Source organism: Suncus etruscus, chromosome 15, assembly GCF_024139225.1.
Source record: "Suncus etruscus isolate mSunEtr1 chromosome 15, mSunEtr1.pri.cur, whole genome shotgun sequence".
Classification (NCBI taxonomy): Eukaryota; Metazoa; Chordata; class Mammalia; order Eulipotyphla; family Soricidae; genus Suncus; species Suncus etruscus.
Window position 1 is genome coordinate 90911320 of NC_064862.1, and position 22170 is coordinate 90933489.

A 22170-nucleotide genomic window follows, 5' to 3' on the forward strand; every position below is an offset into this window, starting at 1 on the left:
TCTTGCAACTTTAGGCTGCCCTGGGGGGGGGCACAATGCATCCCAGACCCAGATGTATGGTCTTGCCCTCTGCAGAGATCAGGGGCTCCTCTGTGGCCAGGGTGCAATGTGGGGATCGTCCCCAAAGGCAGCAAAAGTGGGTAGGGGTCCCACCTTGCCTGGCCTGGGGTCTTGCAGTCAGTGCTAGGGTTTGGTGCCCCCCAGGACCTGGATCTCTTGTGACCTCTGTCAGGTGGGCGGGCTGTACCAACGGGAGCTGGCTCGGGGGCCAGGGTTTGGGGTCCAGGCATGTGCTGCCCAGGATTCAGGCAGCTGGGGGGGATTTGTGGTACTCGAGGGGGTCTGGGCGATGCCATGCAGGACACAGTATATCCCCACGGTATAGCACTTCACCCCGCAGTGAATCCTGAGTCCTGCCTTACCCAGCATTACCTCCACCCTACTTGCATCTTCACCCTTGCAGACATCTTTCTGAAAGCCCCATGTTTTGTGTGGCCTGGGCTCCCCAGGACCCCTCAGCCCAGGATACAGGGGGCCCTGGAGCTGGGATGGCCAGGCCCCTGTGTTCCCCTGAAAAGGAGGGTCCCTTCCTGATCTGGGTTGAGGCTGAGGCTGGAGAGGTGGCTGGGCGCCTGCCCGCTGTGCCAGCCAATCCCATGGCCCCCGTCTCGCCTCTGGCCCGGCCACCAGCTGGCTTATTGTCACAGCCACTGAGCGTGGACCCCGAGGGGCTCTGGGTGGAAGCACCGTCTCCCTGGCCGGGTGCAGGGCCCGTAGGGTAAGCGGCGGCCATGCGGGGCGGCCAGGGATGAGCCCGCCGGCCTCGGGGGCTGTTGGCTGGGCCAGCTTGGTGCCTGCAAGCAGGAGATAAAGCCCTGGTAAGGGCTTTCTGCCCCTGAAAGGGTCGGCTCGGCTGTTTGCTCAGCTGGTGCTGCCGATAAGCCCCGATGGGCCAGGGAGGACATGGCAGCCTCGCCAGCTGTCTGATCTGGAGCCTGCACTGCCAGGTCCCTTGGGTGATGCACTTCCAGGGTCCTCGCCTGAATTCAGGGGAAGCACTCCTTCCCTGGGGCTAGATCCCATCACACCTCATCTGCCCCTCTGCCCACTGTATGGAGACCTGCGGTTACTCTCTTGGGGCTATTGAAGGCCCCTGACTCCATGAATGAAGCTGGTTGTGGGGCAGGACACTAGGGTGGCCCTCGGGGCCCTTCTAAAGATGGCTGTGGGCTAAGATGGCTGCTGTGCTCCCCTGCCCCCCCAGCCCCATCTCGAAGGGCTTCCTGTCTGTTGCGAGCCCCTGCCTCCCCATTTATCTCTGCGCGGGCGGGCGCTGGCCCACCTCCATCTCTTTGTCGGCTTCCCTCGTCACGCTGGCCCTGGGCCGGGCGTGCGCCTGCGTGCCACTGTCTCCACCTGGTTGTGCCCATGGCCGGTACCCCACACTCTGTTCATGCCACAAGAGCCAGCAGGGGGATGCCCCACTGCCCAGGCCCCTCTCATCACACCCCCTGGGCAGAGGTGAGGGCCCAGGAGATGATGGTTCCATCACCACGAGGTCTCCAGGGTTGGGGTTCCCACCACCCATTGCACAAAGGACTATAATGGGGTCCTACCTCTGGCCTCCCTGCTCCACTCTCTGGTTTGTCACAGGTTTGTGACCGTTTCTGGGAGCAAACCCACCAAAGAGCAGCAGGATGGGCTCTGTCCCGTGGCCCTGCCAAGGCTGGGTGGTGTCCCCCAACCCAGCTTCTTTTGTTGCCCCAGTGACTTGTAACTTGTGTGGAAGTCCGGCCGCAGGCTAACTGGGCCTTGGGCACTGAGCAAGCCCCGAGGAGGCTGGCAGGAGTCAGGAGAAGGCTCTTGCCAGAGTCAGGCTTTCCTGAGCTGCCCCTTGTTCCTCCTGGACCCACAACTCCACCACCACCACCCTCGTGCCAGCTGTCATGCCTGGGCAGGCATTTTGGATGTTGCTGTGGTGCCCCTCGAACACAAAGCCTGGAAGACCCGGGGCGGGGCCAGGGGGTTTCCCAAGAGCGGGCAAATGGGTGCACACGCACCCCCACCCCAGCCCTCGGCTCTGCACAATGGGTTCTTGTCTGCCTCCCTCGGAGCAGCTGTGGCACTGGGACCCGAGACAGCCCAGACAGGCTGGCACGGAGCAGACGCCGACCCCCGCCTCTGGGTTGCCAGGCACTGGGGTGAGCATCAAGGTGAGGCGGGGGTGCCCGGGAGGGCCACCGGCACCTCTGCTGGGCATCCCCTCGCCCGGGCTAGCCCACTTTCAGGCCTAGCTCCTCTGGGCTCCCCTGTGCGGGGGGTGCTTCTGTCGGTCCCACCGTGTGTCCAGCTCTCCCCTCAGAAGGCTGCTGGGCTCTCCTGCCTGGCTCCCTGTCCCCAGGGGCACTGCGTGGCGTGCTGGGTAGAAACTGGGATCCTGATCGTGTCCTCCACCCCCCCCCCCATTCTCTGTCTCCTGCAGAATCCGGACAATCAGATAGTTCCAACCAGCAAGGAGATGCGGACATCAAACCACTGCCCAACGGTCAGTGTCCCTGCCCACCCACAGCACCCTCCCCCCAACACACGTCCACCACCACCACCACCCTGCACAGTGCCTGGGCCCCCTCAGCCCTCACCCGCCCCTTCCCTCCTCAGGGCACTTGAGTTTCCAGGACTGCTTCGTGACTTCCGGGGTGTGGAATGTGACCGAGTTGGTGAGAGTGTCACAGAGTAAGTGAGCCCCCCCCCTGCAGGGGGCGGGGATGACCCTGGGCTGGGCTGGGTGGGACAGTGGCCCCCCGAGAGCCTCCTCCTGGCCGCATGCCCGGCCGTGGAGGGATGGAAGGACAGGACAGGGCAGCACGGCTCTTCACCCATTGCAGCCTGCCCCAGGGAGCTGTTCCAGGCCTGGCTTGGCCTTCCAAATCTGGCACCTTCCAAACCTTGGCCCTGTTGTTCACTTCTGCCCAGCTCCTGTGGCCACGGCCTCGGGGCCCAACTTCTCCCTGGCTGACCTGGAGAGTCCCAGCTACTACAACATCAACCAGGTGACACTGGGCCGCCGTTCCATCACCTCCCCTCCTTCCACCAGGTGAGCCCCCACCCCCACGGGCTCCCCGCCAAGGCACAGCTCCCACTTACATGTGCATGCACACACACACACACGGGCCTACAGCACCCCACTCTTGCTACCAAGCAGCAGGACCCCCTACTTACACACGCCAGCTGGCACGGCTCTGTTCAGAAGGCCCCCTCTTTGGGTGTACAGTGGGAGGTCCAGCTGAATGGGGACAGGCTTGGGGACCGGCGCCAGCCATGAGAGAAGTCAAGCCGGTGACACGGTGACAGGATGGGTCTCGCCCCTTAGTGCAATCAGAGGCCTGGCCCAGGGGAGAAGGAATTGAGGGACACAGATTGGGCTGGCCACTGTGAGCCAGAGAAGGGATGAGACAGGGACTCCAGGAGACATGAGCACCCCCTGACCGCCCTGTCTCTGTCCCCCACCAGCACCACCAAGCGCCCCAAATCCATCGATGACAGCGAGCTGGAGAGCCCAGTCGATGATGTCTTCTACCCTGGGACAGGCCGCTCCCCGGCCGCCAGCAGCAGCCAGCCCAGCGGGTGGCCCAATGATGTGGATGCAGGTAGAGCCCCAGCACCCCATTTCTCTTACATGGTCTGCGTGGGGGCTACCCTGCTCTGACCACATCTACAGCTGCTCCTGCACAGATGGGACTGGTGGGGCCTGGCCTCCACCCAGCAGATGAAGCCCCTCACTCTGTGTGACCCACCGTGACACAGTTGCTGACATGTCAGCCCCGATGACACCCCATCCCAGGGGAACCCCGGGCTCCAGCAGGCCTGAACTTCATGGGAAAGCATGTGTGTGCCTGGCTGGCCTCTGTGCCCCGTCAGACTGGTGGGGGTCTCCCTGGAAGGTCGAATGGAGGGCAAGGGTGGGGGGACAGGTTCAGGGAGCGGTTTGTGGGGGGCATCTATGCAGGATCCTTTGGTAGCTTCTGAACCCAGAGCGTCTGTTCCTGCGAGCAGGGCTCCAGCTGCTCCAGCAAATGCTACCCAGGGCTCTGCCCTCCTGTCCCTGCTGGCTCCCTCGCTCCTTCCTGGCTGGCTGCTCCCGCACCACCACGGCTGTGCACCCCCAGCTCCCCTGCATCCCCCCCCTTCTCCCTACCCCACCCTGGCTTCGACAAATCGCCAATTAGGCAGCCCAGCTGCAGGACAGCAAACAGCTGGGGAGGCGCTGGTGGCGGCAGGGACAGCTGTGCACAGCTGGTGCCCCCCCTGCCAGCTCTCAGGTGGTGCACAGCTGCGGCAGATCACACCTCCGCTGGCTGCCGAGCCCTCCCTTCCCCCTCGCTCCTGCTCGCACCCCATAACTGCGCCCCCCAGGCAGCCGGCCTGCCCCTCAGCGGTGGCACCCTCTGAGCCCAGCATCCAGCCCAGAGCTGCCTGGGGCCCCTACCGGCACAGCGTTTGCCCACCCAGCTCCACCAGGCCTCCAGGCCACCCCAGCTGTCACTCTGGGCACTCTTCTGGAAGCTCCCAGACATGCCCTGTCCCCCACTCCTGCTGGTTAGGCCACCCCCAGGTGGATGCTGCCACCAAGAGGAAGGAGCCCCAGCTTCCCTGCCCGCCGCCCCGCCTCACCCTGCCTGTGTTGCTGCTTCCTCTCCCCAGGCCCGGCTTCTCTAAAGAAGTCAGGAAAGCTGGACTTCTGCAGTGCCCTCTCCTCCCAGGGCGGCTCCCCGCGCATGGCTTTCACGCACCACCCGCTGCCTGTGCTGGCTGGAGTCAGACCAGGTGAGACGCGCTGCCCACGGGCCGCAGGGGGGCGGGCCGGCCTCCCCGACACGAGACAGATGGAAGCACTTGCGTGCATGGAAACACACGGACGGGAGTATGCACATGACAAGAGCACGCACATACATAGACAGGAGTACACGCATGATAGGAGTATACACACACAGCAAGAACACCTCCGGGGGGCATACGTATGTACATGTACAGAAGGACATGCCTGCCCGTATGCATTTACATGTTTACGAGTACACACCGAATGCATGGGCAGCTCACAGTAGCACACGCCTGCATATACATCACACGCACGCACAGGGCACACGGACACACACACTGACATGCAAGCATACATGCGTACACAGAAACCAGCAAAGGAGGCTGCCCACCGCTTAGAGCGAGCATGTGGCCTGCTGAGGGCTTCTCCCCCTGAGCACTGGGTGCTCCCCTCCCCCTCCCCTCTCCTGTCCCCTCCTCTCCCAGGCAGGGGGGGCGGGGGAGGATCACCCCATGTGAACCCAGGTTGGCACAGGGCCCTGGTGCACCCACAGCAGCAGCAGCAGCGCCCAGAGGAACCGGTTCCTTTCTCTGGGCTTCTAGGCAGTTTCTGGAAGTGATGGCCCCAGGGCAAGGGGTCTGCCAGGGACCATCCCGTTAGCTCCACCCGCCTCAGGGGCTCTGACACCACCTCAGGCACCCAGCAGGAGGGTGTGGGAGCAACAAGTCCACTCAGGTGCCCCCTTCCCCACCTCTGGCTCCGCTCCAGGTCCACCCAGTCTGCAGGCCCCACTGTGGGCCTCGGTTCTGCTTGCTCCTTCCCTTCCCTCTTTTCCTCTCCCCTCCCCTCCTCTTCTCTCCTCTCCTCTCCTCTCTTTCCTCTCCTCTCTTCTGGGCCTCCTGGCTGGGAGCCCAAGGCAGTCAGCAGTCAGCACAGGCAGGGTGTGGTGGCTGCAAAGTGGGGGCTGGGCGCCCCCTGCTTTCATGAACTCCAGAGAGCAGCCACGTTTCCTCAGCCCCTCGTGAAAGGAGGGAGCCGCCAGCACAGGCTGATTGGAAACAGACGGGCGGGGGCGGGCCGGGGGGCTGCATGCTAGCACCAAGGAGAAAGGGCCGCCCTGCCACCCGCGGCATGCAGAGCTGGGCGCTCGCATGAGGCTTCTCAGCCAGGCTTACGTCGGGCACAAGCAGGGGTGGGTGGGGGGCATATGGCCCCTACCAGTCATTGGAGAGGTAATAGCAGAACAGGGGTGAAAGCAGAGTAGGTGGGGCCTGAGCCATATACAGCTGCATCCAGCAGAGCTGGGTTCAGCGCCTGGCACTCCATATGGTCCCCTGAGTCCACCAGGAGTGATCCCGAGCACTGCCATGTACGGTAAAACCAGACAAAACAGAATGGGGACTCTGCCAGTCAGCCCAGGGGTCAAAGAGCATGAGGTCAGTCACCTTGTGAACTGTGACCCCCTGTGAGTCTGTGTGTACAATGGGTAGAGGACAAGGAAGCTGCAACCCCCAGCTAACCAATCTTCACGGCCCCTCTATCTATGAGCACCCCTGGGACACCCTTGCTTTACCATTGAGTTGTGATTTTCTGGGGCTGTGGGGCCACGCCTGGCGGTGCTCAGGGGCTACTCCTGGCTCTGTGCTCAGGACTGACCTTTGTCAGGGCTCAAAGAACCATGTGATGCCGGGGCTCAACCTTGGGCTAGGGAGCACCAGAGCCATAGTGCAGCAGGGAAGGCCATGAACACAGCCAAGCAGGGTTTGCTCCCTGGCAGTTTCCTCTGTGGTTTCCCAAATACAGCCAAGAGTGATCCCTGAGCACAGAGCTGGGAGTAAATCCTGAGCACCGACAGGTGTGGGCCCCCCCCAATGAAAAACAAAATAGTCAAGCCGGTGGATGCGGATACTAGGCCAGCAGCGCCTTCCACCTGGGCCATCTCTCTGGCCGTGGTGGCCAAGGTGGGCAGCAGAGCCCAGGCCCTCATTGTGCCCACCTGCCCTGGCCTCCGCCTTGTCTCCTGACTCCTCTCTCTGGCCGCACCACAGGGAGCCCCCGGGCCACGGCGTCAGCCCTGCACTTCCCTTCCACGTCCATCATCCAGCAGTCGAGCCCGTATTTCGCGCACCCGACCATCCGCTACCACCACCACCACGGGCAGGACTCGCTCAAGGAGTTTGTGCAGTTCGTGTGCTCGGATGGCTCCGGCCAGGCTGCCGGCCAGGTGAGTGCCCGGATCGGGAGTTGCGCTCACCTCTGGCCCATCTGGCCCGCCCACTGGGGGCCCCCTGCTGGGCTGCCAGAGCTGCACCCACCGGACCTGCAGCACTGACCTCAGCAGTCAGCCCTCCACTGGGGCAGCCCAGGCCCTGGGGTGCTGAGCCATAAGGAGGGGTCGTAACTGGTGCAATTGGGGGGCACTTTCTGTCTGCCTATATGAGGCAGGTTTTCGAGATGAACCCTTTCCTGCAAAGGGGGTGAGTCAGTTGGGGAGCTGTGCTGGAATCTGGTGCTGGGGCCTGTCAGGTGCACAGTGGGGGGCTGAGCAGCACCCCCAAACTCTCTGTCTCCAGCTTTTGTGCCTAAAGCTCTGACTGCCATCTTCCCCCTCTCGTGCAAATTTCCTGTAGGAAGAGACCCACCAGCCCCCAACAGCCTGCTCGGGTGCAGCGAGGGGTCAGCAAGGGCTGCCCCCAAGTCCGGGTGGCCTGGTGGTCGGCTCTACCATGCTCAGCTCCTGGTTTGTCCAGCACCTCCCACCACAGGTCAATCTTGGTCATTCTTGAGGTGGGCTCCATAGCTTTTTTGCACCCCAGGGCTGGGCTGCCTTTGTTCCAGCTCTACTCACCTTCTGGGCCAGGTGAGGAGCATGGTGGCAAAGCAGCTGCTTGCAGAGGAGTCCCAAAGCCTACAGTCATGTCTTGTCCTGCGAGATTCAGTTCCACTGGCCACACCATAACAGGGGCCCCCCTCTCTGCTGGCAGCTGATGCCACAGACAGTCCCCAGGCTCGGGGGTCCTTGGAAGATGAAGATGAAGATAAAGTCTTGGAGGGGCTGCAGAGAACCCCCAGCTCAGAGCCCAGCCTAGCACCAGGCTTAGCTGTATTGATTCCTGCCCAACATGGATGCCCCAAGAAACCCCGACACATTCTGGTGGGCCTTCAGGACTGCTGCCCCCCAGCACCCCAGCTGGCCAGAGCCATCACTCAAGGACCACTGCCTTGAGCCTGGGGGTCCGTTCCTCGTGTCCTTCCAACGGCGCTTCCAGGTGATCTGTGCACAATTCTGTGCATCTCAGACTGGCCAAGGATGGCCAAGGTGTCCTGGGCTGTCCCCCGGTAAGGCCCCGACTCAGAAGTCCCACTACGTCCTGTGGATGAAAGCTGGACTCCCTGAAGAATCGCACTCAGCCTCTGTCACCACGAAGGCCCAAACTGGCCATCCTCACTGCTCACCCCGAGCTCTGACCCCTGAGTTGCAGGCACATCACTTTGTGCCAAACCCGAAGCCCTGTGAACTGCGCAGCCCCTCGGAACCTGTTGGGAAATCACTTCACTTCAAGAAGCAGCACTGATGGGGCTGGAGTGATAGCACAGCGGTAGGGCGTTTGCCTAGCACATGGCCAATCCAGAATGGACCCGGGTTTAATCCCTGGCATTTCATATGGTCCCCTGAGTCTGCCAAGAGCGATTTCAGAGCACAGAGCTAGGAGTAACCTCTGAGCACTGCCAGGTGTATCCCAAAAACAAACTAAAAATTAAAAGAAAAAAGAAAGAAGCAGAACTGAGAATACAGAGGCCCAACAAGCAGCAGGGATGGGGTCAGGATTCACCATTGCGGGGCTGAGACCAGGCAGAAGGTTCCTTGGGACCAGACAAGATGGAGTGCTGGCACAGAAAGGTGGAGGGTGGCAGGACCAGGGCCCATGGGGCTCTGGAAACCAGCCGATGGCTGCTGCCTGGGAGGCTGGCGGGCACTCAAGAAAGAGGGTGAAGAGATGATGACCCGAGGGGGGGCTGGGTAATGGGCAGTTTTCTGACAGGCCAGGCTAGAGGACTCAGCCAAGTGGTGGGAAGGAGCCTTTGGGCTCCTACCTGGGGGACAGACACAGTGAAGGCTGTGGGGTGGTGGGGGTTTAGGTTAGGAGCAGGGGGACAAGCTGCTGCTGAAGAGTCCACAGGGCCCCTGGAACTAAGCATCCGGCCTCGCCCACGCAGCCGAGCCTTGGCGAAGCCTCTGACTGCACAGCCTCAGTGAAGAAGCCACCCCCATGCAGAGCCCCCCACCCCCAGCTGCATGTGTGTTGGGGATACCCTTAGGAGAGAAGTACTGGACTAGGGTGACTGGATCAGGCAAGGCACCACAGGGACTGTCACTGACTGGGGGCACACAGCGATCCCCCCCAGCCTTGCAGTGGGGGTTGAGGAAGAAGTCTGGCCTGGCTGCTGGCTCGCCTCCGACACCTCTGCCCCGAAACCCGCACGGGTGCGGCCCGAGGGGCCAGAAGGCAGAAAGGACCAGGAGAGGAGCCTCGAGGGCCACAGTGAGAAAACCGAGCTGGCTACAGACCGTCCTCCAAGCCTTCGAGCGTGCTGTCTTGAGCTGTCACATGAGCCTAGGCCCAGGGCCTTTCCCAAGACGACTCACTGAGTCAAAGGCCCACCGTGGAGGGGGGCACACCAGTGTGTTTGGGGGACATGGGGTGGGAGAGATGGTGCCTATCCGGCCCGGCCGTGCCAAGTCTCCAGGCGCGGTAGCTGCGAGGACAGGAGGGCTGGGTGGTGCTGGAAAGGTGTTCCCTGAGATACGCCGTGCCCGCCTCACACCCCTTCCTCCCTGCTCCACTGTGCCATGAGAGGACCCACACACACAAGAGACCCATCAGGGCAGGTGGCGGCCACAGGGCGCGCGTGTCTGTGTCCCATGTGCCTTCACGCGTCTATTTATGTTGTTCGCAGCCCAGCGGTAGCGGCCAGGGCAAAGTCCCCGGGTCATTTTTGCTACCGCCGCCGCCGCCAGTGGCCAGACCTGTGCCCCTTCCTATGCCTGATTCCAAATCCACCAGCTCTGCCCCCGACGGCGTCGCCGTGACTCCTCCATCACCTTGTAAGTGGACAATGAACCCGAGCGAGCGAGCGAGCGAACGAACCGCCCACCGCCCCGGCCGGCAGAGCAGCCCCGGCCCGGCCCGCCGCTCCAGGACCCCGAGAGCCTGGCCCGGGCTCGGCCGTGCCCGCCAGCACCCACACCCCCTGCCCACCCGCTGCTCCCAGCCAGGGCCCCTGGCCCGGGCCCCCGGGGGGTCGGGGGGAGCGCGGGGGGCACGCAGGCAGGGGTGCTGGCTGGGGTGGGGGGTGGGGACGCCCCGCCATGCCATCTTCATGCCTGATTGCTGGTTTTGTTGGTTTTTTTCAAATTATTTTTCAAATTTTTTCTTTTTTTCTTTTTTTGTTTTTTCTTTTTGTTTTTCTTTTTTTGTTGTTTCGTTGTGCCCTCCCCCTCCCCCCTGAAAAACTCAAATGTGACCACATGATGATGCCACCCCCATATCCCCCTTTTTGCCCCGATTCCCTCCCTACCCCATTCTTGAGGCCATTAGGGCCTCAAAAGGTGACCTTCCCACCGATCTCATATTTGATTTCTGGTTCCTCTTTTTTTCCTACCTCTCCCCTTCCTACACCCCATTTCCCAGGTTGGACATTCCAGAACCCCAAAACTGGGTGGGGCTCTGAGCCTTGACTTATTTCATCTCCTTCCCTCTCTCTTTCTCCTTTTCTCTCTCTCTCTTTCCCTCTCTCTCCTCAAACCAATGACACCTTTGTGAAGTAAAATTTAACATGTGAGTGGCAGGTCCGGGGCACCCGGGGCAGCGGCGCCGTGAGGGCCTGGAGAGGTGGGTGGGTGGTGAGGTGACCGCAGCAGCCGTGGGGATCAGCTGGGGGGGCTCCTCTCCTCCCCCGCTTCATGCTGTCCCCCCCGCTTCTCCCGTTTGAATTCTCTCCACCCTCTTCATGCCATCCCCCCACATCGCCATCTGAGCCACCGTCATGGTGGGGGTCTGAGCATGGGGGTCTCCCGGGGCCATCTGCATCTGCGGAGAGGGGGGGCAAGCGGGTCCTGCCCGGGCCTCCTGGGCAGCCAGTGTCCCCCGCCTCCCCCAGTGCTCATTCCCCACTGGGCTCTGGCCAGACAGCCGAGGAGCTCAGGGTGGGATGCTCGTTCACTGTACCCCACTGCAGCTGTAGCCGTACCCCCAAACCACTGGCCTCCTTCTCTCTCGCCTTGGGACTTGGGCCAGGCTCACCTTTGGAGGAAGCCAAGCTGGCCGGGCCTGGCCAACCCCCCACCCCCGCAGACCTGCCCTTCCTCTCTGGACAGACTGTAGGGGACTGGGGGGACCAAGCGCCCACCCTTTGGGGCTCCCTTCTCTCCTCCTCTCCCCCAGCCCTGTCTGGGAGCACAGCTGGAGGAGCCCCGAGCCCCGGGCCGTGAGGGGTGAGGCGCCCTCGTGGGCAGCGCCCGGGATGCCATGTCCTGCCCGCAGCCCGGCCCGGCTCTGGGCTCACGGCTGTCGTCTCCTCTCTCCGCTCGCTCCGCAGCATTCACAGCGACAGGCGCCGCCCCTGCCAACCGGTTTGTCAGCATCGGACCCAGGGACAGCAACTTTCTGAACATCCCGCAGCAGTCCCAGGTAGGGAGGCCCCAGGCCTGAGATGAGATGTGTCTATGCTAATTGGGCAATTAGCCCCAAAGGCAGGCCCTGGGGAGGGCTGGGGTCACAGAGGACCTTCCCTCCTTCGGGCTCTCCTCCCTGACCCCAGGCCCTCTTCCGGCTTGGGTGAGGGTGGATGGACAGTGGCAGGACACATGTCCTAAGGCTCAGGGGTCCCATCAGGGGGGACCAGACTGTTGCCTGCAGCCTCACCCCCAGCCGCCTGCTACCACCCCCCCAACACACGCATATACATACTTCATGTAAATACACTCCAGCACATCCACCTATATGCACGAGCACGCAAGCACACAGCTACACACACACAGATCACACACAAGCACAGCTCTCTCTGCATGTACCACATGTACACACTGGGCCCCCCTTCCAGCTGTCCTCTGGGGCTCAAAGGAGCCCGAAGATCTAAGGGCCCGTGGGCAGGAAGGACACTCGAGGCGAGGCGGGACAGATGGACAGACTGACAGGCAGGCTTTGAGCCGGCCCCTCGCAAACACAGCCCCGCCCTGGGCCACGCTGAGGCCAGAGAAAGTTGGCGGGGAAGTTGTGTGTGTGGTTTGAGGTTTGGGTGGTGTGTTTTTTTTTTCTTTCCTTTTCCTTTCCCTCCCTCCAAAAAAAAAAAAAAAAAAAGAAAAGAAAAGAAAGAAAAAAGAAAAAAAAAAGCCGAACTTGGTCCAACTTCCAACTGCAGAGCTCCCCAGAGGAGAGGGGGCCGGGCCGCCCCTGCTGCCCCCACCCCTTCCCTTCCCCCAGAGTCACGTCTGACCAGTCTGGTTTCCAGGAGCAACCAGACATGATGTAACACCCAGATGAACTTGAACTTGGGGGTGTTGAGAAGAAAAACAATGGCTCGGAGCAGGGGCTGGAGCCAGCCTCGCTTGCTTGGTGCCAGGGCAGCCAGAGAGCCCTGCTGGCAGGGCAGGAGGGGGTGCCAGGGAGGAGCAGGGGAGGCCTCCTCCCAGCCCAGGGCTCCGCCCTTCGGGCCTGCCTGCCTGGGTGCCCCCCTTTGCTCTCTGTGGGGGGCCGATGCCTTCATGGAGCCCCTCACAGGCCCCTGTTTCTGCTCTGAGCTTCCCTGCCTGGCCGGCTCTATGCTTCCCTGGCTGGGATACACAGGCCCTGTCGCAGTACAGAGCAGTCGGGGAGAGTTCTGATTCCCCCTGTTTCTTGCGTGGGCCCCCTGAGCCCCCCTACAGGCAGGTGTGGGGTGGACCGGAGCAGAACAGGCCCAGCCTGGGGCCTTCAGGCTGCGGGGCGCTGGGGGGGTGTCCCATGGGGGGGTGTTTCCACAGTAACCGGTGACTTTAGCTGATCTCGGGAGCACCAGATGGAGAGAGAACAATAGAATGAAGGAAGAAAAGAGAATTTTGGCGATTTTGTCATTCCCTGGGCAAAGCTCTTTCCTTCGCTCTTTAATCAATTTGGGGCCGGGCGCAGGAAGCAGGGAAGGGGGAGCAGAGCCAGCCCCTCGGGTCAGCCTCCTCCCAGCCCTCCCTCATCCAGGAGCCAAAGGGAGACACAGGGAAGTGGAGATGGAGTGGGGTTCCCTTCACCCCCAGCTCGGGCCATGGAGACCCCTTCAAGGCTCTGAGCCAGACCCCTGGATCCCAGGCAGCGAAGGGAGAGGCCTCCAGCCAGCAAGTCCCCTGGGGGGTCCCTGGAAATTGGTGTGAGGGCCTGGCCAGGAGCTCCCACTCTTTCCGGCCTGGACAGGCAGCTGGGACATAAATCCCTGTCCAGACTATTCTCTGACCTATCATCTGGCTCAGGGTCCCCTCATGTAGCCCTGCATCTTCTGTTTGGCCTTTATCCCTGAAGCATTGTTTCCCCCCCCCTTACCACGCCCCATCTCAGTAGGGACCCTGCAACCCCACCATGGGGCACATAGGAGGTACACCGTGGTGAAAGCAGCTGGCAAACCCCACGGCCTTCCGAACCCTCAGGATTTTTTTTTTTTTTTGCTACATCCCGCTATACTCAGGGATTCCTCCTGGCTCTGCACTCAGAGATTAATCCCCACAGTGCTATGGGGATACCTATATGGGGTATATAGGGTACCTATGGAGTACCAGGGATTGAGTGTGGGCCAGTCACTTGCAATATAAATGCCTTCCCTATTGTGTTGTGGTCCAGCCCTGGCCCCTTAACCCTCAGACTTGCTGTCTCCATCCCAGACTGTAACTCCCATCCAGCCTCCCTGGTACCCCCACATCAGAACTGGTTTGGGAGGACACAGGCACGACTTGACTGACTGAAACAAATATTCTAGGTCTCCACGTTGTGGGGCCTGTGGGCGGACTCTGCACTCAGGAGGCCTCAAACTTGAACCCTTGCTCTGTGGCTTCCCCTAAGACCCCCTGCAGTGACACCCCCCTACCAAGTAGAAGATCAAGATACCTTCTGAACAGCACCCGGGGGATTTCCCCCAACGGGTGTGTTCATATGCCACTTGCTTCTGGCCTGTGGTGCCCAGTCGCCTCCTAGGCCACCCTAGGCAAAGTGCCGACCTTCAGGCCTCTTCTGGGCACCGAGGAATATTCCTGTTGGGCCCCAAGGTCGACCAGTAGCATCCTTCAGTCTCTTCCACTCTGTCCCAGGCCACCAAGCAGTTGCTTTAGAGCTGCCCAAGGTCTGCAGTGGGGAGGCTGCGCCCCCTGCTGTCATCAGAGGGAAGTGCTTCTCCAGAGCACCCCAGCCTGGGCCTTTGAGGGATCAAAACCTTGTGCCCATCCCCAGCCTGAGATCTGGGCTGCGGTGCCCAGGTGGGAGTTCTCTCTCTCTCTGTCTCTCTCTCTCTCTCTTTCTCTGTCTCTCTGTCTCTCTCTCTCTCTCTTTCTCTTTCTCTCTGTCTCTCTCTGTCTCTCTGTCTCTCTGTCTCTCTCTTTCTCTGTGACTCTCTCTGTGTCTCTCTCTATTTTTTTTTTTGTTTTTGTTTTTGGGCCACACCCGGCTATGCTCAGGGGTTACTCCTGGCTGTCTGCTCAGAAATAGCTCCTGACAGGCACGGGGGACCATATGGGACACCGGGATTTGAACCAACCACCTTTGGTCCTGGATCGGCTGCTTGCAAGGCAAACGCCCGCTGTGCTATCTCTCCGGGCCCTGTGTCTCTCTCTTTCTCTCCCTCCCCCACTCCCCTCCTGACTCTGCGCTCAGGGATCATTATTACTCTTGGTAGGCTCAGGGGATGCCGGGGATCAAATCCCTGTCATCCTCCTGCAAAGCCAAAGTTCTCCTCGCTGTGCTATTGCTCCAGCCCCCTGCACTTTCTGCTTTTGGTCCGGACAGACAGGACCCACTGCACACCATAGATCCCTCCCCAGAACCGACCCAACACACCAAAACCTACAACCAGGAGTCCACCAGCTGGGCTGTAGTATTGGGGACAAGCGGGATTCACACAACAGGGGGTGCTGCTGGGTGTGTGGGTACAGTGGGGACCTGTTCCCCCCCCCCCCCAAATCTCAATCTCAACGCTGCTTCCTCTGCTTCCAGTCCTGGTTCCTCTGACAAGACTGACGAGCAAAACGACGAAATGAAAAGAAGAGGTTCCGCAAAAGGGGGAGAAGAAATTTTGAGACGGAAAAATGAACCCCCCCGCCCAGCCCAGCCCAGCCCAGCCCCACCGAAAAGCAAAAATTCGACTCGGTCGTCCCCACTCCGCCCTTCCTTGACACCCGCCAGGTCGCGCCCCGAAGCAGCTCGCCCGCCCCGGCTGGCTCGACCCTGAGCCCAGGACTCGGGGGACGGCCCTGCACCTGCCACCACCAGCACCCAGCCTGGCGGAGCCGCGTGTACAGATCTCGGGGTGCAGCCTGTCCCCCAGCCCTCCTCACTGCCTTCTGCCGGGCGCCCTCGAGGGCAACACCGAGCCCCGGGCCAGCTCTGAGACCCCCCACCATGTACAGTCCCTAGGAAACAGACGCTCCCATTCCCCGTAGCCCGCCCCGCATGCCGGCCCCCCACCCCGGCTCTGCCCTGTCCCGCCCCGCCCCAGGCCTCAGACGGACCCGCCGGGGGCCGGGCCGAGATGGACGGACAGGCCGCCCGCAGACCCCCTCGACAGGGCCGCCGCTCCTCCGCCTCCTTTGAGGGGTCCAAGCGGGGAACCACGGGGAACACGCCACAGGAAGTCACCATCTGGGCTGGGGCCGGCGGGGGGGCCGTCCCAAGCGCCCCACCCCCGGGACGGAGGGGGCAGGAGCGCGCACAGCCGCCCTCCGGGAGGGCTCCGGTCCCTCGGTTCGGCTTGTCTTTCTGTGCCTTACGCCCCTCGGCCCGCCCCGTCCGCCCGGCCCGTCGGAGTCCGCGTGCCTCTGTCTGTCTCTCTCTTTTTCTCCTCTCTCTCTCTCTCTCTCTCATCTCCCACCCTCTCTGTTTTGGGGTCACACCCGGCCGCGCTCAGGGGTCGCTCCTGGCTCTGAGCTCAGAAATCGCTCCTAGCAGGCGCGGGGGACCAGATGGGATGACAGGGATCCAACCTGGGTCCATCCCAGATCCACAGCGTTCAAGGCAAAAGCCCTACCGCTGTGCTATCTATCACTCTCCCTGTCCCTGTCCCTCCCTTCCTCCCCTCCTCTCTCCCTCCTCTCCTCTCTTCTCTCTCTCAAACACAAAGCACAGGTCAGGAGCCTCTGAAAGTGTCAACCCGGTCTGGGCCGGGCCGGTTCAGGGGGCCATCGGGGAGGGTGCCCCCTTCCTCCCGAGAGATCTCGGGACCGCTGGCTTTCAAGGGGGGAGCCTTTTTTTGGGGAGGGACTTGGCGTGAGACCCCTCCCCATCCGCGTGCGGCCTGGGGCTGGGTGGGGGGCGGCTCTGGGACTCAGAAGCGGGGACCAGGGAGCCTGCGGGTTGGGGGCGCGAGGCACTTAGGGCGGGGAGGGTGGGGGGCCGGGTGGGCCGGGCGCGATGCGCGGCCAAAGTGCAATGATTGTTCGGTTTGGTTGGCGAAACAGGGTCCGAGCCGAGAGGGGCTGCAGAAGGGTTCCCCCCCTAGCTCTGCCTGGCCGCTCGCGTCCCTCCTTCCCTCCCAGACGATCGGGGTCGGCGGGCTCCGTGGGGCCTCCCCGCCTGGGCCCGGGTTCTGCGGGCGCCCATTCCGGGTGAGGTCGGCAGCTGCAGGCCAGCTGGGCCGGGACGGGGAGGTGCCCCTTTTTCCTTCCCGAGGGTCGCGGTGCGGGGCAGGCGCGGGCCCACGGGTGGCGAGCGGGGACGTGGGCGCTTAGAGAGAAAGAGAGAAAGGAACCCATATATCGGGGGATAATGAACTTTTTTTTTCATTGAACCAAGTGCAATGCATCAGAGTTTTCCTATCTTTGTATGTTAAGAGATTGTTAAGAAAGAAAATTCTATTTTTGTTGTCCTGTCCTCGCGGCTCCGGGGACGCTAAAAAGAACCGGGCCTGCCCCCTGCCCCGCTTGGGCTTAACAGCCCAGTGGGGTTTCCCGCCTTTCTTTCGGGGTTTTCTTTAATTTTTGTTCGTTTTCTTTCTTTCTTTCTTTCTTTCTTTCTTTTTTTAATCGCTTTTCCTGCCTGGATGAGGGATGCTCTGGGGAGGGTTTTTTTTTTTTTTCTTTTTGTTTGTTCGTTTATGTTTTGTTTTTTGTTCGTTCCGTCGTTCGTTCTCGGTGGAAGGGCTGAAGGAAACGTTCACATTATTTAGAGCTTGGTTCTCTCCCAAGCAGACCCAACAAACACTCGACGCACGCAACACAGACCCACGACCACACACACAAAAAAGACAAGGACGAGGGCAATGATTCTTTTTTTTAAGATAATGAAACTTTAAACCCCTGGTGCTTCTTACATGAATTATCCAGACTGCCCCCACACACCCCCATCCGTCCCGACTATACTGCGCCCCAGTTTGGACCCGGTTCAGCCCCTCCAGCGCGCGCTGGTTAGGATCGCGCGCACATCCCCGAATTGAGTTGGACGGGACGGGACAGGCCGGCGGCGGGGCCCTAACCTCGCCCCCTTTCCTTCCTTCCTTCCTTCCTTCCCGTCGGGGCTGCGAGGATTGGGGGGGGTCCCTAGCTCTTCCTCCCACCCCGCAGAGGTCAACGCCAACGAACAAAGTCCCCCCCCCGTCTTCCTGCCTCCCTCCTGCGCCCCGAGCGCCCCGCTTTGAGCCAGACGCCAACTTTACCCTCACCAGCATTATCAGGAGCGCGCTCGGCAAGTTGGTAGTTTCTCCCCCTCCCCAAAACCTTTCCCACCCGGTCCCCAAACCCCCAAACCGCTGCTCCAGGACAGACCCCCCTTTTGTCCCCCCAAACCAGCCCGGTCGACTGCCTTACACCCCGCCCCGCGCTGGCCGGCGACCTAGTGCCTTCTTCTCATCCCCGAGCTGGCGGAGCGAGCGGACGCCGCGCTCTGGGTCCCAGAGGGGCCGGTGGCTCAGACGACCCCCCCTTTTTTCCGCCTCCCCCCCATTCCGACCGTGCTGAAAACGGACCCCACTCGGAACCACGACCACCCCTCTTTTACCCCCCACCCACGAGAGAAAAAAAATAAAGGAGCAATAAAGTCAAGAGAACTTTTTGTCCCCCCCAACCGAGAGCCGAGGGGCACCCCAACTCGCCTCTGCTCCCCCATCCCTCCCTCGGGGCGCCCCCTCCCCATATCCCCGTCACCCCGAAACCCCTCCCCACCCGACCCCCTACTCCCACCCTATCCCCTCCCCCCCGCAAGCCAGCCTGGGCCAGCCCGGCTTTCTTTAGGCCCCTCCCGGGAGATCCGTGCGCCCGCCCGACTAGCACCAGCATCGTGGCCCGCCAAGGCCGCCGACCCGTCGAACAAGTTTCTTCTTAGGCTAAGAAACGCAGTATAGACGAGTATCTCTATATATAGTACTAATGGATTTGGTGTGCTTTCCCCTAGCGCCCCTCCTTCAGCCCGCCCGCCCCACCCGCCCTCCTCTCCACCCCGTCTCTGCACTGAGATACATAAGAAACAAGGGTAGTTTACTGTCTGTTTTGTTTTCTGGGTTTTCAGTGTCCTAGCGGAATGCAAGTAGGCAGCCAGCCCGTCCGTCCCGTGCCCGCCCCGTCCCGCCCGTCCCGCCCGCCCCCGCCACTGCGCTTCTGTTACACCATCTCCGCCTGACTCTCCGGCTTCTCCATTGAATGGCTAATGTGTATGTGAAATAAAGAAATAAAGACAAACAAAAAGCAAGAGCGCCCCCAGAGCCTTGTCGAGCGAGCGGCGACCTACCGACCCCGGGGAACCCGGTCAGGAACGGGGGAGCCCTTTCCAGAAATCCAAGCACCCCTTGGAGTGGGCCTGGAGGAACCCAAACTGGGCGCCCGGCTCCCGGCGACCAACCAGCCCCTGGGGGAGAGAATCACTTGGACCCCCATGGCTACCCGCTCTCTGTCTCAAGAGGGTCTCTGGACCCTCCCTGAACCCCCATTCTCGGCTCCCCTCCGGGCTGGGTGGGAAATTCGCCTCCAAGCAGGTGCAGCGCAGCGCGCGCCCTTTCGTCGACGAATGGGATGGACGAGTCCCCGGCGCCCCCGGGGCTCAGAGGCGGCCCCCTTGGATGTCACCGCACCTCGGGGCTCAAGGCCCCTTGCTCTGTCTTGATGGGCCGGCCTGTCCCGCCCGGGTGACTGTCGTCGGGGCCTGCAGGTGCTGGCGGTGGCCGGTGCGCCCTTGGCTCAGCCCGACGGCGCGCACCGTCCTCTGCGCCCCTCGGCGGCGGCCGTTTGCGGGGCCCGGTCGGGGCCGGGCCTGCGGCCAGTGCGGCCGCCTGATCCCGCAGCAGCCGCACGAGAAAGCCGATGTACTTCATGGCCAGGCGCAGCACCTCGTTCTTGCTCAGCTTCCTGTCGGGCGGGTGCGTGGGCAGCAGCTTCCGCAGCTCGGCGAAGGCGCCGTTCACGTTCTGCTGGCGCCAGCGCTCCCGACTGTTGGTGAACACGCGACGCGCCACCTTCTGCGGCTGGTGCCCTGGGGACGGGGACAAGGCCGGGCGCACCGTGGAGCCAGGGGCAAAGCGCCTGCACGCCCCTCCCAGGCACCATGCATCATGCACGCCACCTGCACCGCATTCGCGCGGAACAGCTGCACCCCAGCGCTGCTGGGTCGGCCCCAGGAGACCTGGACTTCCCCACCGCCTCTGCGCCTCAGCTTCTGCAAGAGGGGGGCCCCACCCATGGCACAGATTCCCCAGAGCCTGTTTCTGCTGCTGGCCTGGGGACACAGTGAGGTGGAGAGCCTGCCCTGGATGGCCTGGCTGGGTGCCCGCAGGCACGCCCTGTGGGGTGGCTGCAGCTCTGTGGGGAGGGGGTCCCCTGGAGGGCTCTCAGCCCTCATGGCCTCGCCTCTCTCTGCCCTGCAGAGCCTGGCGCGGATACGCCCATGGTCCACTGTGGCCTGCTAAGAGGTGGTGCCTGGTTTCGCCCATGCATTTGGGGAAGCAAGTGGAGTCCCAGAGGTCCGGGGCTGGCATGTGGGCGCCCCTGGGCCCACCCCCATCCCCACCCCCACTCACCCTCAGCCAGCTCCAGCTCACAGTGACTGGGTCGCTTCAGCCTGCTGCTGTGGAAGATGCCCAGAGCTCCTGCTGGCCCAATGTAGAGGCTGTAAGGGGGCAGCGGTCAATAATGCCTGCGGGGCGCCCCCACCCTGAGCCCCACTCGCCGCCCCACCCTTGCCCGGCTTCCCGCCCCCACTGACCTGTTGAGGAAGGGGTGAGGGTGGTAGTGCAGGGCCAACGGGGGCGGGGCAGACAGCTGCAGGGACGGCCTCAGGCCACTGAGCTCGGCCACAGCGACCCCAGGGGGCCTGGAGTGGCCCAGGCTGATGACCGGCACCCCAGGGTGCAGCCTAGGGGGGGAGGAGCCTGAAGGGGCCCCTTCATCCACCTCTGGGGGCCCAGGTGAGGCCGGCGGTGGGGGTGGAGCAGGCGCGGGGCTGGGGGCGCACCCCATCTCTTCCTTCTCGGTCATAGTGGGGGCCCCGTCCGCCTGGGGCCGGGGTGGGCACATGGACGCCAATAGGGGACTTGCCTGTGGGGAGAGAAGGAAGCTGGTGGAGGGGGGCTAAAGACCCCCCTTGAGACCAACAGGACCCTCCAGGGAATTGGGGGTGATTGGGCAGGCTACCAAAAAGTGAAATGGGGGATGTGCAAAGACATGGGAGGGGGTCACCACACCACCCTGCAGGCATACAAGTGACCTGGGGGGGTGCTGTGTAATGGGGGTATATGAGGGTCTCCATTTCCCACTGTGTCAGCACCCAGGGAGGAAGGAGGTAATGGCGGGTCCCCCACACAGATGGTCTCTAGAGCCCTGAAGTTGCAGCCTGAGACCCCTCATGGACATCACGTGATCCAGCCAAGTGTGACGTCCTGCACCCCAAGGCTACCAATCCCCCACATCCCTGGCTGTCACTCAGGAACCCCCACAATGAGCTTAACTGCACTCCCCACTGGAAAGGTCTTCTTGGACCCCAGCCACGGCGAACCCCAGTGCCCTCAAGCATCTAGCTGGGACTCAGGGCTTCAGGCCATAGGCCCCAATCCTGGCCGGAACCCCCAACCTCCAACACCCCACTTTGGCCAGCCTGCACAGGCCCTGGGGAAACCTCCCAGGCCTCTCACTGGGACCAGCCCCCAATGAGTGAATGAATGAATGGATGAAGTAATGAATGAGGACAAGAGCACGCCTGCTTACCCCAGCGCTGGTCCTAATGCCTGCAGGTTCTGGTTTCAGGGCAGGCCCTGAGCCACTCCGGCCTCTCAGCTCAACAGCAGGTCCCGTAGGCCTGGAAGCCACCCGCCCCTGCGGGCCACCCTGGGGGTCCCTCGGTACCTCTGGCCCGGCTCCCCAGGGCCGCAGGCCGCGATGGTGGCAACGTGGGCCCCCCAGGGAAAGTGAGCAGGTCCGGCCAGTCCCGCCCTCTCTCCGCCCCCCCTCCCCGCGACCCGGTTTCCTCCCGCTGGCCCGACTGCGGGGCCGGAGGATGCTGGCCGTCCAGAGATAAGGACCAGGCCGCCTGGCCGCGCCCGATAAGGTGCCGGGCCGACCCCGGAGGAAATGGAGGGGGCGGAGATCTGGGAGCGCCCCGCCCCGGCCGCCCCTTCGGCGGGTCTCCCCTCGGGGTTCACCCTCCTAACCCGCCGACGCTGGAGGGTGCCTGGGCCTCCGCCTCAGCCAGCAGCGGGGCGCCCCCAAAGCAGAGGGGAAACTGAGGCAAGGGACCATCGCCCCAGCTCTGGTGCACCCCAGCCACCCCCTCATGCGCCCTTTCCGGCCCTGCGGGGGTGGGGGCCCTCGTGATCCGGGAGGCCACCTCGACTCACCAGGCCTGGTTCCCCTTTTCTGAGCTGCCATCCCTGCGGGGTACAGGCTGGAGGCAGCCTGGCGCGGGTGGGGGCTGGGGCGACCGGCCTGGGTCCTACATGCCACTTCAACCACCTTCCCTGGCCAGGCGCAGAGGATGGAGGGGCTGGGGTACCCAGCTGTCAGAATCTAGAACCTTCCAGGACTCTTGCTGTGGGCATGAGCTCCTGAGAGCCTGATTTCATGGCCCTCAGCCAGGTCAAGGAAGAAAGGGTACTGGCTGAGAGTGGGTGTCAAGGGGCAAAGGGGTGCTGGCTGATTGGGGGTCAGTCTG

At 62.5% G+C, this 22170-nt stretch overlaps 2 protein-coding genes across 4 annotated transcripts in view; one reads left to right on the forward strand and one right to left on the reverse strand.

Moving 5' to 3' along the window:
• NFIX (nuclear factor I X) overlaps positions 1-15154 on the forward strand; it is a 68084-nt gene extending 52930 nt beyond the window's left edge. For 2 of the 3 annotated variants that reach the window (XM_049788423.1, XM_049788424.1), the window contains 8 exons: positions 2483-2545; positions 2659-2733; positions 2974-3094; positions 3511-3647; positions 4702-4824; positions 6865-7040; positions 11417-11508; positions 15043-15154. In XM_049788423.1, the coding sequence (XP_049644380.1) occupies positions 2483-2545; positions 2659-2733; positions 2974-3094; positions 3511-3647; positions 4702-4824; positions 6865-7040; positions 11417-11488 (767 nt within the window). In that variant the 3' untranslated portion in view covers positions 11489-11508; positions 15043-15154. Of the gene's footprint in view, positions 1-2482; positions 2546-2658; positions 2734-2973; positions 3095-3510; positions 3648-4701; positions 4825-6864; positions 7041-9775; positions 9924-11416; positions 11509-15042 lie in introns of all 3 variants that reach the window. The other variant, XM_049788422.1, reaches the window with a different exon arrangement.
• Positions 15155-18916: 3762 nt separating this feature from the next.
• LYL1 (LYL1 basic helix-loop-helix family member) lies at positions 18917-21238 on the reverse strand. Its single transcript, XM_049788433.1, has 4 exons — positions 21228-21238; positions 20230-20561; positions 20045-20133; positions 18917-19500 (listed from the first exon to the last, which is right to left on the reverse strand). The coding sequence occupies exons 2-4, from the start codon at positions 20538-20540 to the stop codon at positions 19094-19096; spliced, it is 807 nt and encodes a 268-aa protein (XP_049644390.1). The 5' UTR covers positions 20541-20561; positions 21228-21238; the 3' UTR covers positions 18917-19093.
• Between the last annotated feature and the right edge of the window lie 932 nt (positions 21239-22170).

Bases quoted from the DNA above. Each gene is read 5' to 3' on its own strand.
- LYL1 (XM_049788433.1), bottom strand. From the start codon at position 20,540: ATGTGCCCACCCCGGCCCCAGGCGGACGGGGCCCCCACTATGACCGAG. The intron at 20,134-20,229 runs GTCAGTGGGGGC...GCCCCCTTACAG, and splicing joins CCTCACCCCTTCCTCAACAG to CCTCTACATTGGGCCAGCAG. The intron at 19,501-20,044 runs GTGAGTGGGGGT...CCCCGTCCCCAG, and splicing joins TGAGCTGGAGCTGGCTGAGG to GGCACCAGCCGCAGAAGGTG.